Source organism: Saccostrea cucullata, unplaced genomic scaffold, assembly GCF_032062105.1.
Source record: "Saccostrea cucullata isolate Sc308-1 unplaced genomic scaffold, CSIRO_AGI_Scuc_v1 ctg430, whole genome shotgun sequence".
Lineage (NCBI taxonomy): Eukaryota > Metazoa > Mollusca > Bivalvia > Ostreida > Ostreidae > Saccostrea > Saccostrea cuccullata.
In genome coordinates this window covers 78054-92824 of record NW_026930981.1, presented here as the reverse complement: position 1 = coordinate 92824, position 14771 = coordinate 78054, and the positions used below count along the sequence as shown (strand labels likewise).

At 34.9% G+C, this 14771-nt stretch overlaps 1 protein-coding gene across 11 annotated transcripts in view; it reads left to right on the top strand.

The window, feature by feature from the left end:
- Window positions 1–3427, top strand: part of LOC134230855 (dual specificity calcium/calmodulin-dependent 3',5'-cyclic nucleotide phosphodiesterase 1A-like) — a 130305-nt gene extending 126878 nt beyond the window's left edge. For 10 of the 11 annotated variants that reach the window (XM_062712719.1, XM_062712718.1, XM_062712716.1 and 7 more), the window contains 3 exons: window positions 1288–1479; window positions 2104–2181; window positions 2895–3427. In XM_062712719.1, the coding sequence (XP_062568703.1) occupies window positions 1288–1479; window positions 2104–2181; window positions 2895–3037 (413 nt within the window). In that variant the 3' untranslated portion in view covers window positions 3038–3427. The remainder of the gene's footprint in view (window positions 1–1287; window positions 1480–2103; window positions 2182–2894) is intronic. The other variant, XM_062712713.1, reaches the window with a different exon arrangement.
- The last annotated feature ends 11344 nt before the right edge of the window (window positions 3428–14771 follow it).

Here is a 14771-nt window from a genome sequence, read left to right as displayed (position 1 = left end):
CCGAGTTCCCATTCCATAACTGTTTTATTATACCGAAACAATAATAGGCGATTTAATTTTTTTTACCAGATATTCCGACATTTAAAAAAAAAACACTGTAGAGGCATAATTACAAATGCATGCAGTTTAACACATTGTATGATAAGTAATGCATCGTGTCCTAAAACTATTAAATTATTTTTTTCATAGTATTTTTACTGACATTTCGAAGAATTATCATTATCTTCATTTTGCTAGAATTCAAGTATGATTTTGACATCGCATGTCAAAATGTTTTGATGTCATAGTTACATTGCTAATAACATGACGTCACAGACTCGAGATTCCTTGAACGCTCCGTCTACTGAACACTTTGATTGGTTTAAATTACTAATAAATATTTATGCGGAATTAGTCCCAGGGAGTAGCTCTGATTTTCCAGGGTGTAGTTTCAGTTGAGGGCAGTAGTCTCTTCTCGGGGAAGTAGACAGTTTTATGGTATTAATTGTATATAGAGTAATTACAGTAGAGGTATAATAAAAAAACCCTAGAGGCTGAGTCACAGATAGGTAGATAAAAAATAATACAGGGTGAAAATAATCCTGTATAAAGTAGTTTTTATAAACTCTTGCTCAAGTTATTTGTTGTTTTATTAAGTCGTTCATTTGTATTCATTGTTCTGTTTCACTAACCCTATCTTGGATCATTGTTAGGTTTTCTTGACTTTATCGTTTATATCGTTTCCTGACCCTGTATTTGAGGTTTTATTGACTCTATTGTTTACTAACCTTATATTTGATCATTGTTAGGTTTTATCGACTTTATTGTTATATTGTTTACTGACCCTATATTTTAGGTTTTATTGACGTTATTTTTATATATCGTTTACTGACCCTATATTTTAGGTTTTATTGACGTTATTTTTATATATCGTTTACTGACCCTATATTTCAGGTTTTATCGACTTTATTGTTATATCGTTTACTGACCCTATATTTTAGGTTTTATTGACGTTATTTTTATATATCGTTTACTGACCCTATATTTTAGGTTTTATTGACGTTATTTTTATATATCGTTTACTGACCCTATATTTTAGGTTTTATCGACTTTATTGTTATATCGTTTATTGTTATATCGTTTACTGACCCTATATTTTAGGTTTTATTGACGTTATTTTTATATATCGTTTACTGACCCTATATTTTAGGTTTTATTGACGTTATTTTTATATATCGTTTACTGACCCTATATTTTAGGTTTTATTGACGTTATTTTTATATATCGTTTACTGACCCTATATTTCAGGTTTTATCGACTTTATCGTGGATCCCAGCTTCACTGTGATGACGGAGATGTTGGAGAAGATTCTGACTCCGCTACAGAAGGCGGCCCGCTCAGAAGACGCCATCACAGAGGAAGTGTTCGACACGGCTGACAAAAGTACGAGTACAAATTCATTACATCGAGTGTCTAGTAGGGAGAAATCCAGAAGGACAGGTAACCGCTGTCTGTATCGCTGTGCTGCATCTGTACTCAAGCTTGGCTTTGGTTGGAGGCACTGTCATTTCATTTGTAGTCAACTCACAATTCTAAGTTTTAATGTCTGTATTTTTTGGGGAGGGTTGGGGGTTGTTGGGTGGTTTTGTAATTGATTATAGTATTTACTGTTATTTTTATGTATCTGACCTTATAATCAGTTAATAGTCATTATTATGTTACTATGTTATGTATATATATTTTGTACTTTCATTTGTGAAGAAAAGTGATAACTTTATAGTTTGGTATTGTTAAAGGTATCAAAATTGTACAAATATTTATTTTGTGTTATTGACTTCATGTAGCTCTGTAGTATTTTTCAGAAAATTCAGTTTTAAACTTATATTTAAATTCATGAATCTTGTAAGATTTCTCTTAGCAGGAAAATTAAAAGATTTTTGTGAAAAGGACTGCCGACCCTTATAAGCAAACATCAGTTCTAGTTCAATGTGTGATTATGTTGAAAATATAATTCAATTGTTATTTTAAAAAATAGTAATGTCTTTGTTACCAATGCATTTGATTCCATCTGGTTCTGCTATGTAACTTCATTACTATACAGGTGTCTTATTTTGATTTTTAAAGGTAAATATGCACTGAACACTCCATGGGCCAATTGTTTGGCAGACAATAAAATCCGATGGAAAGAGCAGGCTGCCAAAGGTAGGTCTAAATCTAGTAGCAGATTCAGATACAATGTCCCCCAACCCAACAGATCTCAGAAGTGAATGCAATTACCATTTGTGCTGTGTGGTGCATAACTTGTTAATGTGGAGCATATCTCAAGAAAATGTTGGCCAATTCTTATCTAACTGTTCACTGATACCCTTGCTTCAAGGACTTCCATTTGTACTAAAGATTAGGAATAAGTCCTTGAAAAAGTGGAAATAATTATATCTTTGACATTTTGTCCACTAAACAGACAAGAACTAGTAAATCCTGTCAGTCGATGTATAATTGTTGACCCAAAAGCAGGTCAAAAAAATTTAAGTATAAGGAATGAAGTTAATAGCTACCTCAAGTTATACTTGTATAGCCTGGTTTGGAACTGATGCTTTTCATCAATGACTTTTATACATCTATGAGATGTCCCTACCCAGGTTATACATTTATTAAATCATATGCTGCCTAAACAGTAAATAAGAAATATTAAGATTAATTCATACAGCATAGGCTGAGATATCTTAGATCCAGAGCACAGCCCAGTTGCATTTTAAGCCATTACATTAGTATATCAGAATTCTGATCAAGATCATGCTGTCCAGATCGTCTTACTTTTGGGTCACAAACCTGATGAACTGGGGAAGAGAAAAATACAAATGCATTGTTTATTTTTTTTTTTTAAATTCATTATGTAAAATATTACCTTATTTCAGATGCTGAGGAAAGGAAACGAAAAGAAGCATTAGAGAAATCAAAGGAAGCCAGTAATACAAACAACAACACAACAAAATCCCCCACCCCCCTAAATCAGACCACACCGACCGTCAACTGTAGCGCAGGTAAGGGTGGAAACTAAGGCTCTGACCAATCACTGGACAGCACTCTCCTCCAATGGCATTCACTCTCAGTATTGTGTGCAAATCATGCAACCAACCAGAAATTTGTTGTTGTACAGCCTCTTATCTGATTGGATCTTTCAACCTTTTGGGCAGCCTACAATCTTCCATCTGACCTTTGAACTCTGGTGATTTTTTTTTATTGGTTAACTTATTTGTATATACTGTTAAATGTGTATAAATAAATAAAGACGTTATGTGATATAATTAATATTCTATGTATATGTAAAGATGTTTTTAATTCAGAAGACTATATATAAGTGATAAAATGCTATGAAGGCATTATTGAAGTAGTTGCATTTTTCATCACCTCATTTTGTTTATAAAATAAAATTGTTTGACTCTCTTGTCATTGTTTTGCTGGTATCTCCTTTGTAGTGTGTTATTTATCAGCATGCAGTGACAGGCCTTCATGTTGTTTGTCATTTTCTCTCTCTCTCTCTCTCTCTCTCTCTCTTAAACTTTAAGAAGAACAATATGTAGATGTTCCAGTAGATCTATGATTAATTTTGTCCATTATACATAACTCCACAAAGAGATGAGCTTCAAGATCAATTATTGCTGATGAGGACTAGTGTGATTTACAACACTGTCCCGGGATTGGGTCAAGTAAAAAGCAACTACTGCATAGCTTTAAAACATCTCAGACTAGGTTAAGTCTGCTTCACAATTGCTGGGATGTTGACTACTAAGTATAGGTCTATTTTCCTTTTTTCCTTTCCCTTTCCATTTAAGAAATAAATGAATTTATACAAGGCTTTTCTAAGATAAATCTTGTATCTAGTAAGTTGTGTATCCAGTAAATTGTGTATCCAGTCCACTACATGGTATCTCCAGCACAGATTACCCCAAACTCCCTCCATTTCACAGCTTACACATGTCATACCCAGTGTACGGTGTTGTTTTGATATCTTGTTTTGTGCTTGATCAAAACTTTTCACAAAATTATGCAATATGATTTATGTTCATTTTTAAAACATAAAAGGCATTGTTTGTCCAAATGATAAGATTTCAGGACTTTTCAGTTCAATACCTTGGAGATGGGTATCACTTGCTATTGACATTTTCATGGAAGATCAGCTTCCACAATTCCAATACAAAAAAATCCAGTTTTATTTTTCAGTTCAATACCTTAGAGATGGGTATCATTTGCTATTGACATATACATGGAAGATCAGCTTCCACAATTCCAATACAAAAAAAAATCCAGTTTCATACAAGACTTTTCCTAATGTCCTGAGAGAGTTTACTTTGCCATAAAAGGGGTGTTGTCCCTAGTTATCTTCAGTATCAATTACTAGGTTAATTTGTCAACTGTGCAGTGAAATTTCATGAAGGAGATGGGAGGATATATCCCCCTATTTAACCCTTCAAGGAGGAAGACTAGTACTACTGTAGAGTGAGCAACGCAGGATTTTAATCGCCTAATATTTCACGCAGTGTTGTAAAATACAACTTCACTGTCAACTTGTTTCAACTTTGAATGTAGCTTTAAACATTTCTGAATTCCTGGTACTTTTATTTAGATAGAGTGATCTGCATTAAAAGAAAATCTACAATAAATAAAGGACACAAATTTTAATCATTATATTGGACCACAATGAAGAAATTAGAAAACATATTAATTTTTATGCCACACACAATAAGTTGCGTGAGGTATATGTTTTTGACCCTTCCGTCAGTCAGTCCTTCTGTCCTGTTTTCTTTGTCAGCGCAACTCCTCATAAACCGCTACACAGAATATTGTCAAACTTTTCAGATATTTAGAACACGGTGTGTAGATATGCATATTACCAGGAAAATCCGATTCCTTTTTTTTTTTCCTTCGAATTTCCGCACTTTTCAATTTAGATTTTTGGCCATACCTTGAAGAAAGAGATGAACAGATTGTCAGCCGACTCGTCTTAAACCGCTGCACAGAATTTGCTCCAAATTTACAGATATTTAGTACAGTGTGTATATGTGCCGAAGGCTCAGGAAATTCCGATCACATTTTGTCCGTCGTCCGTCCGTCCGTCTGTCTGTCTGTAAACTTTTCAGATTTTCGACTTTTCTCAAGAACCACTGGGCCAATTTTGACCAAACTTGGTACAAAGCTTCCCTTGGTAAAGGGGAATTTAAATTGTTAAAATAAAGGGCCAAGTCCTCTCACAAGGGGAGATAATCAAGAAAAGACAAAAATAGGGTGTGGTCATTAAAAAAACTTCTTCTAAAGAACCACTGGGCCAGAAAAGCTGAAACTTATGTGGAAGCATCCTAGGGTAGTGTAGACTCTAAATTGTTCAAATCATGACCCCCGGGGAAAGGGCGGGGCCACAATGGGGAATCAAAGTTTTACATAGAAATATATATAGGAAAAATCTTTTAAAATCGACTTCTCAAGAACCAATGGGCCAGAAAAGCTGAAACATCTGGAAGCATCCTAGGGTAGTGTAGATTCTCAATTGTTCAAATCATGACCCCCCGGGGGAAGGGCGGGGCCACAATGGGGAATCAAAGTTTTACATAGAAATGTATAGGAAAAAATTTTGAAAATCTTCTTCTCAAGAACCACTGGGCCAGAAAAGCTGAAACTTATGTGGAAGCATTCTGACATAGCGTAGATTCTAAATTGTTCAAATCATGACCCCCAGGGGAAGGGCGGGGCCACAATGGGGAATCAAAGTTTTACATAGAAATATATAGGAAAAATCTTTGAAAATCTTCTTCTCAAGAACCACTGGGCCAGAAAAGCTAAAACTTATGTGGAAGCATCCTGTTATAGTGTAGATTCTAAATTGTTCAAATCATAACCCCGGGGGAAGGGCGGGGCCACAATGGGGAATCAAAGTTTTACATAGAAATATATAGAAAAATCTTTGAAAATCTTCTTCTAAGAACCACTGGGCCAGTTCAGCTGAAACTTATGTGGAAGCATCCTGGTATAGTGTAGATTCTTTGTTTTCATAATTACCGGGAGAAGGGCCACAATGGGGAATCAAGTTTTACATAGAAATATATAGGAAAAATCTATGAAAATCTCTTCTCAAGAACCACTGGGCCAGAAAAGCTGAAACTTATGTGCACATGGAAGGATCATGGGGTAGTGTAGATTTCAAAATGTCTTAATTATGATCAGTGGGATAGGGTGAGGATGCCTAATGTATTACAAGGGGGAAATCTGGTAAAGAACAGAATGGTCAAAGCTTCTCAGGAGAGCGATGTGGCCCATGGGCCTCTTGTTTTAAATGCGAATTAAATTCCCGGTATATTGGTACCCAAAGTAGGGTCTTCTCATAAGAAATACAATTGTGAAATATGAAAGCCCAAGCACCACCAGTTCAAAAGTTATGGCCAAGGATAAGTTTTTGAAAGGAAGGTCGAACTCTAAGACCAAAGGGTCAAATTTGTTGATTTTTAGCTCGACTGGTCAGAGACCAGAAGAGCTTATGCGATAGTAATGCGTCCGTCTCCGTCCGTGTCTGTCTGTCTGTCTGTACAATTTTTCAAAATGCTACTCCTCCTACAGTTTTGGTCTGATTTCAATATAACTTGGCACACAAGTAGACTACACTAAGATACATAATTCTGTGCATCGGTTTTTGATTTCAATGAACGGTTTGCCATGGTTACTAAAAATAGAAATTTCTGTGAAATTCTTTCAAAATGCCACTTCCTACAGTTTTAATTTCAATATATTGGCACACAAGAAGACTACACTAAAATACATAATTCTGTGCATTGGTTTTTGTTTTAGATGAATGGTGTTGCGGTGGTTACTAAAAATAGAAATTTCTTTGAAATTCTTTCAAAATGCTACTCCTACAGATTTGGTCTGATTTCAGTATAACTTGGCACACAAGTAGACTACACTAAGATACATAATTCTTTGCATCGGTTTTTGATTTCGATGAACGGTGTTGCCATGGTTACTAAAAATAGAAATTTCTTTGAAATTCTTTCAAAATGCTACTCCTCCTACAATTTTGGTCCAATTTCATTATAACTTGGCACACAAGTAGACTACACTAAGATACATAATTCTGTGCATCGGTTTTTGATTTCGATGACGGTGTTGCCTTGGTCACTAAAAATAGAAATTTCTTTGAAATTCTTTCAAAATGCTACTCCTCCTACAGATTTGGTCCGATTTCAGTATAACTTGGCACACACAAGTAGACTACACTAAGATACATAATTCTGTGCATCGGTTTTTGATTTCGATGAACGGTGTTTTTTTTACTAAAAATAGAAATTTCTTTGAAATTCTTTGCTTTTATCCTACAGATTTGAAATCCGATTTCAGTATAACTTGGCACACAAGTAGACTACACTAAGATACATAATTCTGTGCATCTTTTTGATTTCGATAAACGGTGTTGCCGTGGTTACTAAAAATAGAAATTTCTGTGAAATTCTTTCAAAATGCTACTCCTCCTACACTTTTGGTATGATTTTGATATAACTTGGCATACAAGTTGACTACACTAAGATACATAATTCTGTGCATCGGTTTTTGATTTCAATGAACAATGTTGCCATGGTTACTAAAAATAGAAATTTATGTGAAATTCTTTCAAAATGCTACTCCTCCTGCAGTTTTGGTCTGATTTCAGTATAACTTGGCACACAAGTAGACTTTACTAAGATACATAATTCTGTGCATTGGTTTTTATTTTGATGAGTGGCAAGGATCATTTTTCTATTTATTGCTGATTTAAAGTCTCAAGTCCCAACTGCTACTTTTCTATATATATATATATATATATATATATATATATATATATATATATATATATATATATATATATATATGTGAAGTACGAAAGCTTTGACTTAACCGTTCAAAAGTTATGGCCAAGGTTAAAGTTTTTAAAAAGAAGGTCAAACTCCAAGGTCAAAGTTCTTGATATCCCATGAAAGGTCTTGTCATAAGGATTAAATGTGTAAAGTATGAACGCCCTAACCCTTCAGAAGTTATGGTCGAGGTTTGTCTTTTAAAAGAAGGTCGAACTGTAAGGTCAAAGGGTCAAAGTTCTTGATATCCAATGAAAGGTCTTGTCACAAGGATTAAATATTTGAAGTATGAAAGCCCTAGCCCTTACCGTTCAAAAGTTATGGCCAAGGTTAAAGTTTTTTCATAAGTACGGAAATCTCAAAGGTCAAAGGGTCAAAGTTGTTGATATTCAATAAATGATCTTGTCACAAGAATAACATATGTGAAGTATAAAAGCCCTAACCCTTACCGTTCAAAAGTTATGACCAATGTTAAAGTTTTTTTTTCATAATTACGGAAATTGCAAGGTCAAAGTTGTTGGTATCCAATGAAAGGTCTTGCCACAAAGAATATATAAGTGAAATATGGAAGTCCTGGTATCTACCGTTCAAAAGTTATGGTCAAAGTAAAAGTTTGAAATTTTTGTGCAGAAGTGCATGGGTCAAACTCCAAGGTCACGGTCAAAAGGTCCAATTTGGTTGTACCAAAAGAAAGGTCTTGTCACAATAAATACACATGTGAAATATGAAAGTCATAGCTCCACTAAATCAAAAGCTATGGGCAGGGTTCAAGTTTTTGCGACAGACGGACAGACGAATGAGATTTAATGTTCCCTCGCTTTCGCGAAAGCGGGGGACAATAATATAGACTGCTGTTAAAGCTATATGACTTAATATGACTATTTTGTTTTCTCACGCTATGGATTTTGGCAAGTCTGTCATAATGTATGGAACACTTGTGTCTGGATGGTTTTCCAAATTTTTGTAGGAAGACTCGTTTTGTGACTTCTACTGAAACATAATTATTTTAATGAAAAAATGTATTAGGTAAAAGAAAGGCAACGTTTCTTAAGATACATCTTTGCAAGTTAAGCATTTAATAGCAGAACTTACCCAAACAATAAAGATACTTCATGTAGCTTCCAAAACTCTTCAATCATCTGAAATTGAAGATGCATGGACAGCAGAAACGAATTTGGTTAATAGTTTCCAGTATAGGACCTGTAGTGCTTCTAAAAGGACCTGCCCCCAAAGCTTTGTAAAATGTAGGTCAGATCGAGCATCCGAAGCTAATCTGGTATTAATTAACCTAAGTAATCTCCAGGACACACATTAGGGTTTTAAGGGTCACTAATTATAATTTGGCCAAGCCCTTAGTGTACGTTTTTGAAAACTTGGTAATGAACCTGTTCCATAAAACCTCCGACGAGGCACGTAACGTCGTTTGTCTGGTAAGGTTCAACCATTGATGGATTACCATCATCTTTGCTAGTCAAGGTTTTTTTTTATAATTATCCGAAGCCATTTGTTAGGTCATTGCTTTTATACCTAATTTGGAATCAAAGTAAGTAAAATAACAGGAGCATAAGAATAACTTTGGCCAGCTAAAATATTATGTTTTTTCATTTTTATATTTCGAGAAATCAGCACCAAAAGCAGGTCTGACTCTTGTAAACCCCTGTGCATATAACATAACTTGGACAATCTACACTACCAGAAGATGCTTCCATATCAATATGACTTACCCATGGCTTGCTATTCTGAAATGATTTTGACCCCCCCCCCCATATATATATATATATATATATCTATGTAAAACTTTGATCCCAAATTGTGGCGAGTTATAAATTGTTGGGTGGGATACCCTACTATTTATTATTGTTTAAACTATGCCCGCCTTGGGTCATGATTTTAAAAGTTAACAAACTTAAACCTACACTATGTCGGTAAGTTTTCATATCAGATTCGTTTTTTCTGTTCCAAGGTTCTTCAGAAAAGCTTTTTAGCTCACCAGAGCCGAAGGTTGAGAAAAGCAAAGCCATGATTAGTCATATCATAATAGAAGTATGTATAGGAAGTGTAGATGCACTGATCGACTCACTGACAGCTGCTTTTTCAATAAAAATTGGAACTCGTAAATTTACTTACCTGGTCATTGGTCATTTGCAAAATTATTTTGTTAAAACACATTCTGATTGCACACACTCTGAAGCTGACATCAAAGAGATGCTTGAGTTTCTGATTGACAATATGTATGAATGGAAATTACCATTGTTAATTGATAATACGTCGTCGATATATCTAAAAGAATTCAATTTATAATGGTAATTTCCATTCCTACCTCGATACGATATATCCTTGTGAGCTCGAGATAAAATATACCACAGAGTCTGACACATCTGTTTCATACTTGGATATTTTACTTTAAAAAGACGTGAATGGTAATCTAACAATCAAGCTCTATGATAAAGGTGATGACTTTAACTTTTCTATCGTCAACTTCTCTTACTTTTGCAGCAATATACTTTCATCACCTGCATACGGAGTATATATATCTCAGTTGATTCGATACGCAAGAGCATACTCTACGTATGAACAATTTCTAAAACGAGGTAAATTTATATTTACAAGCAAGTTGATGAAACAAGAATATCAACAGTCTCGTTTAAAGTCATCATTTCGTAACTTCTATGGTCGATACAATAACCTTGTCAGCAAATACAATTTATCATTGAGTCAAATGCTGACTGACGTTCTTCATACTAATTGTTGATCCATTATTTATACACTGAATTGACGACGGATTTTTCCGTTATTTCCCAATCATGACAAGGAGTACACGGCAGATGTGACCGCTCAGCAGGGGATGCTCACTCCTCCATGGCACCTGATCCCACCTCTGATGTTTCGGATGTCCGTGTTTGCTCTGCTCCTATTTTGTATTGTTTAATGGACTTTGATATTGAATACTGTTCGTTATCTCCATATCCTTCATGCATTTGTCATGACCACTGGGGAGGGGGGGGGATATGGATGCCACAACAAGGGGTAAAACTAGGAAATAATTAAAAATCTGTTCAAGAACAGGTTAGCCGTTATTAGTCATATAAAAATAGGCGTAGCCACATGTAATTTAGATTCAAGATGTATTACCGGTAAATCATGATACCTGGGTGTAGGTCGGGGCCACAAAAGTGGGTCAAGGTTAATACTGGAATACATGTATAAAGGACTAATGGAGAAGGGGCAATAGAGTAAAACGCATTGAAGACTTCAAATAGTAGAATAATCTGAAAATCCTTGAAATAAACTAGCCTAAGGGTATATATAAGGTAAAGCTTTGGGAAAATCAGAAATTCAAAAGGTAGGTGAAGTTGGATGTTGAATCAGCAATAAAAATTAAGGTATACCATCCTAATAGTAAAATATTCAGTGAAATTAAATACAAAACAGATGTGTAGGTGTTTAATACTCAGTTTATAAAATTTAGACATGATTCCCGTTTATTACTATAAGCATGTAAGAGTGGAATTTGTGACCTTGAATTTTGGAACTGACCAGTTTTTAAATAAGAAAAAATCAATTTAGAAAAAAAATCCTATAAAGAAAATCATTTTCATTATTGTTATGTGTTTTCTAATGTATTTTAGTGCATTTTCCCACTACAGTATCTATTAGTGTCCTTATTATTTGGATTTTTTTTATTGCACCATGGAATTCAATGCAATCTGTTTAGTACTTACCCCTAAGTTAAAACTTTCTTCTGATAAATCCTTTTCTATACCGTAAAATGCTTTAAAGTAATATCAGAGTATTATGTATGTGATGGACATTTAAGGATAGAGGATGGAAAACCTTAAAGGTAAAGAGAAAGTAAAAGTTATAAACACCAGTAGCGTGTATCCCGAGGAATAGATTTGTAGTTCTGGGTGTAGTAGATCTGAAGAAGGAGACAACTGGTTCTTAATTATCTATCAGCTGGAACATGGGGGAGAAACACGGTGTTAGCATGGTTACTAGTACCTCACCCAGTCCCAATCTCTAGAACCACTGTGTGATATACCCACAGACAGGCTGTCTTTATAATCATTCAAATCATTAACTCAGACAGGGTATAAAAGGAAAACCTATGTATCTCTTGTAAGAACCTGATCATACACGTTACATAGGGAATCTTTGAAATCTTCTCAGGAAATATTAAGCCATTTGATTATTAGTTATATTTATACAGAAGTAACCTTCTGTATTGTGGAATCAAGATTGTTCAAATTATGACTCCAGGGGTTGGGGACTGAACAGAGGGTCAAAGCTTTGTTTTAAAATATGTAGAAATCATCTTGAAAAAAAATCTCAAGAAAAGCAAAGTCATGCATGATTAGTCATATTATTATAGAAGCATCTTCTGGTGGTGTAGATTCAATTCTTTTTTCGAATTTAGGGTGGGTAGGTGAGTCCGCAATGAGTGATCAAAGATTTACATAGGAAAAACATAGAGATAAAATCTTTAAAATTCTTCTGTTTAAGAACAGCAAAGCTATGGTTAGTTATACTGATATAGAAGCATCCTGAGGTAATGTAAATTGAAGTTTGCCTCTTAAAATTTTACAATACTTCACTGATACTTGCTTCTTCCTAGACGATGTGCTCAAGTGAACGATGTGACCCATAGGCCTCTTTTTAAATGACCCCACCTAAATTTTACTATTTCTTAATTATCTCCCCTCAGAATTGAGGAATTGGTCCTTCGTTTGAATAAATTTATAGCCTCTTCACCCAAGGACACTGTGTAATTTTTTAATTTAAAAAAGTATTTTTTTGGTAAAAGGTAGGGTTATTTTGCATAAACATTTCCGCTCATATTTCTCTAAAAATCTGATAAACTGAATATAGATTGAATATTTTATTGATCTGACTTTATTTGCAGACAATGAGGGAGGTCGGTTGAGCTGGTTAAATCAGAAGTTCAGTCTCTCCAGGATCGGCACACTTCTGAGTTCCACAGACGACAGACGCGGGAGACGCAGGCAGAAGAAAGCAGGAAGCCCCGGCCATGATTCAGAATTAGAAGAAAGGACCGGAAGTTCGAGTTCTAGTGAAGAAGATGACAGCGCTTGCTGAATTTTAAAGCTTCTTTAGATATATTATTTAGAGCGTACATACACATGCGCATTGCCCAGTTGTTTACGTTTGAGTCAGTTAAACTTTTTAATGTTTCACTTGTTATTGTTATAAGTTCATTGTATACCATATTTTGTAGACAAAACCATATAGTATAGAGCTGATATTGTCGATGTTAATTGAAATAAATCAAAAAATGCCAAAACCAAGAATTTCTAATAATATTACATAATCTGGAAACAATTTAGATTTTTTGGTGAAAATTGTTAAACCTTGCGAAAACTAAACTACGACAAGTCTATGGTTCTTCTTGGAAACACTCCCTAACACACACGTATTTCAGGTGAGAGGAGGGAGGAAAAATTTCAATAATTTCCAAAAAAAGTTTTTGAGGAGCGAAGCAAACCAAACACCAGAAGTCTCTGATGAGACTGTAGCTCTACTGGTCTATACTTATAACAAAAAGTAGCATTTGGATTTGATACTTTGCAACAGGCATCAATAAATAGAAATAGGCTTGTATGCCAAATCATACTGAAATCAGACCAAAACTAGAAGACGTAGCGTTTTATAGGAAATTCACAGAAATGGCAACACAATTCATTGAAATCAAAAACCGATGCACTAAATAATGTTTCTTAGTGTAATCTACGTATGTGCCAAGTTATACTGAAATTAGACCCAAAATGAGTAGCGTTTTGAAAAATTGTTTACAGAGAGACGGACGGACGGACGGACGGACGGAAACCTTACTCACGCATTAAGAGAATAAGCACATGTGGTCTCTGATCTAATAAAATCATAAAACCACGTAAATGTCAAAACTCGACAATATTATGTCGTATTATGTCGTATGTGTTGGGGCGGGGGTCCATTTTTTGCATAGAGAAGAATTTATTATTAAAATGGTGCTAATACCTGGCCTTTCAAATGGACATAGGGAAATTTCTGAATTATAAAATTAGCAGTTACATTCCCAAATTCTGTATTGAAAAAAGTTTCAGCCCCGCCTTAAGACAACGTTCAAGACTGTATTTTAGAGTGAAATAAGTGAAAACAATGACGTCTGCTATGGAAATTTGATTGAAACAAAAGAAATTAAAAATACAATAAATGTATTTATGTAGGTTTTCATTATAACTGTTGTCAATTAAAAAAAAAGAGTAGGCCGACCATGCGATCACATACAAATTTGGTCACCGGCGACTCCATTAATTTGCACTATAATACCATGACTAGTTTAATGTTCGGCATGCTCACTCCTTCATTGCATCTGATCCCACGTCTAGTGTTCTTGGAGCTCCGTTTTGCTCTGCCCCTGGTTTGTATTGTTTATATGGACTTTGAGCTTGAATACCACATTCGTCATCTCCATATTTTATTCACGTCACATCTCTTTCCATAGAGCGGCAGACTTCTGTCATATTGCAATATACCGGTGTACATGTATGATTTATGACTGGTAAATAAAGCTAATGCCCATTCTTGGTAAGTACACACAGATCCAGTTATACGGAGATACCGGTACCGATCAATAGCAAAGATGATACCTAGAAAATAATCGTCTGTACACGGTCTCAGTCGCGTTTAACCAGACACTCGGCTGTCTCCGTAAATCAGCTTGCAGAGCCTCTTTGCTGGTAGGAGAATTACTGAGACAGCCGAGCGTATGATTGAACGATACTATACAATCATGATTTTTTTTCAGTGAAATACCCTGTCTTATCCGGAACACATATATGAGAGAACAAAAAAACTGACATTTGAAATGAAAATTCATGAATTTAATTATACCTGTAAAATTTGAACTTGCGTTTTTCG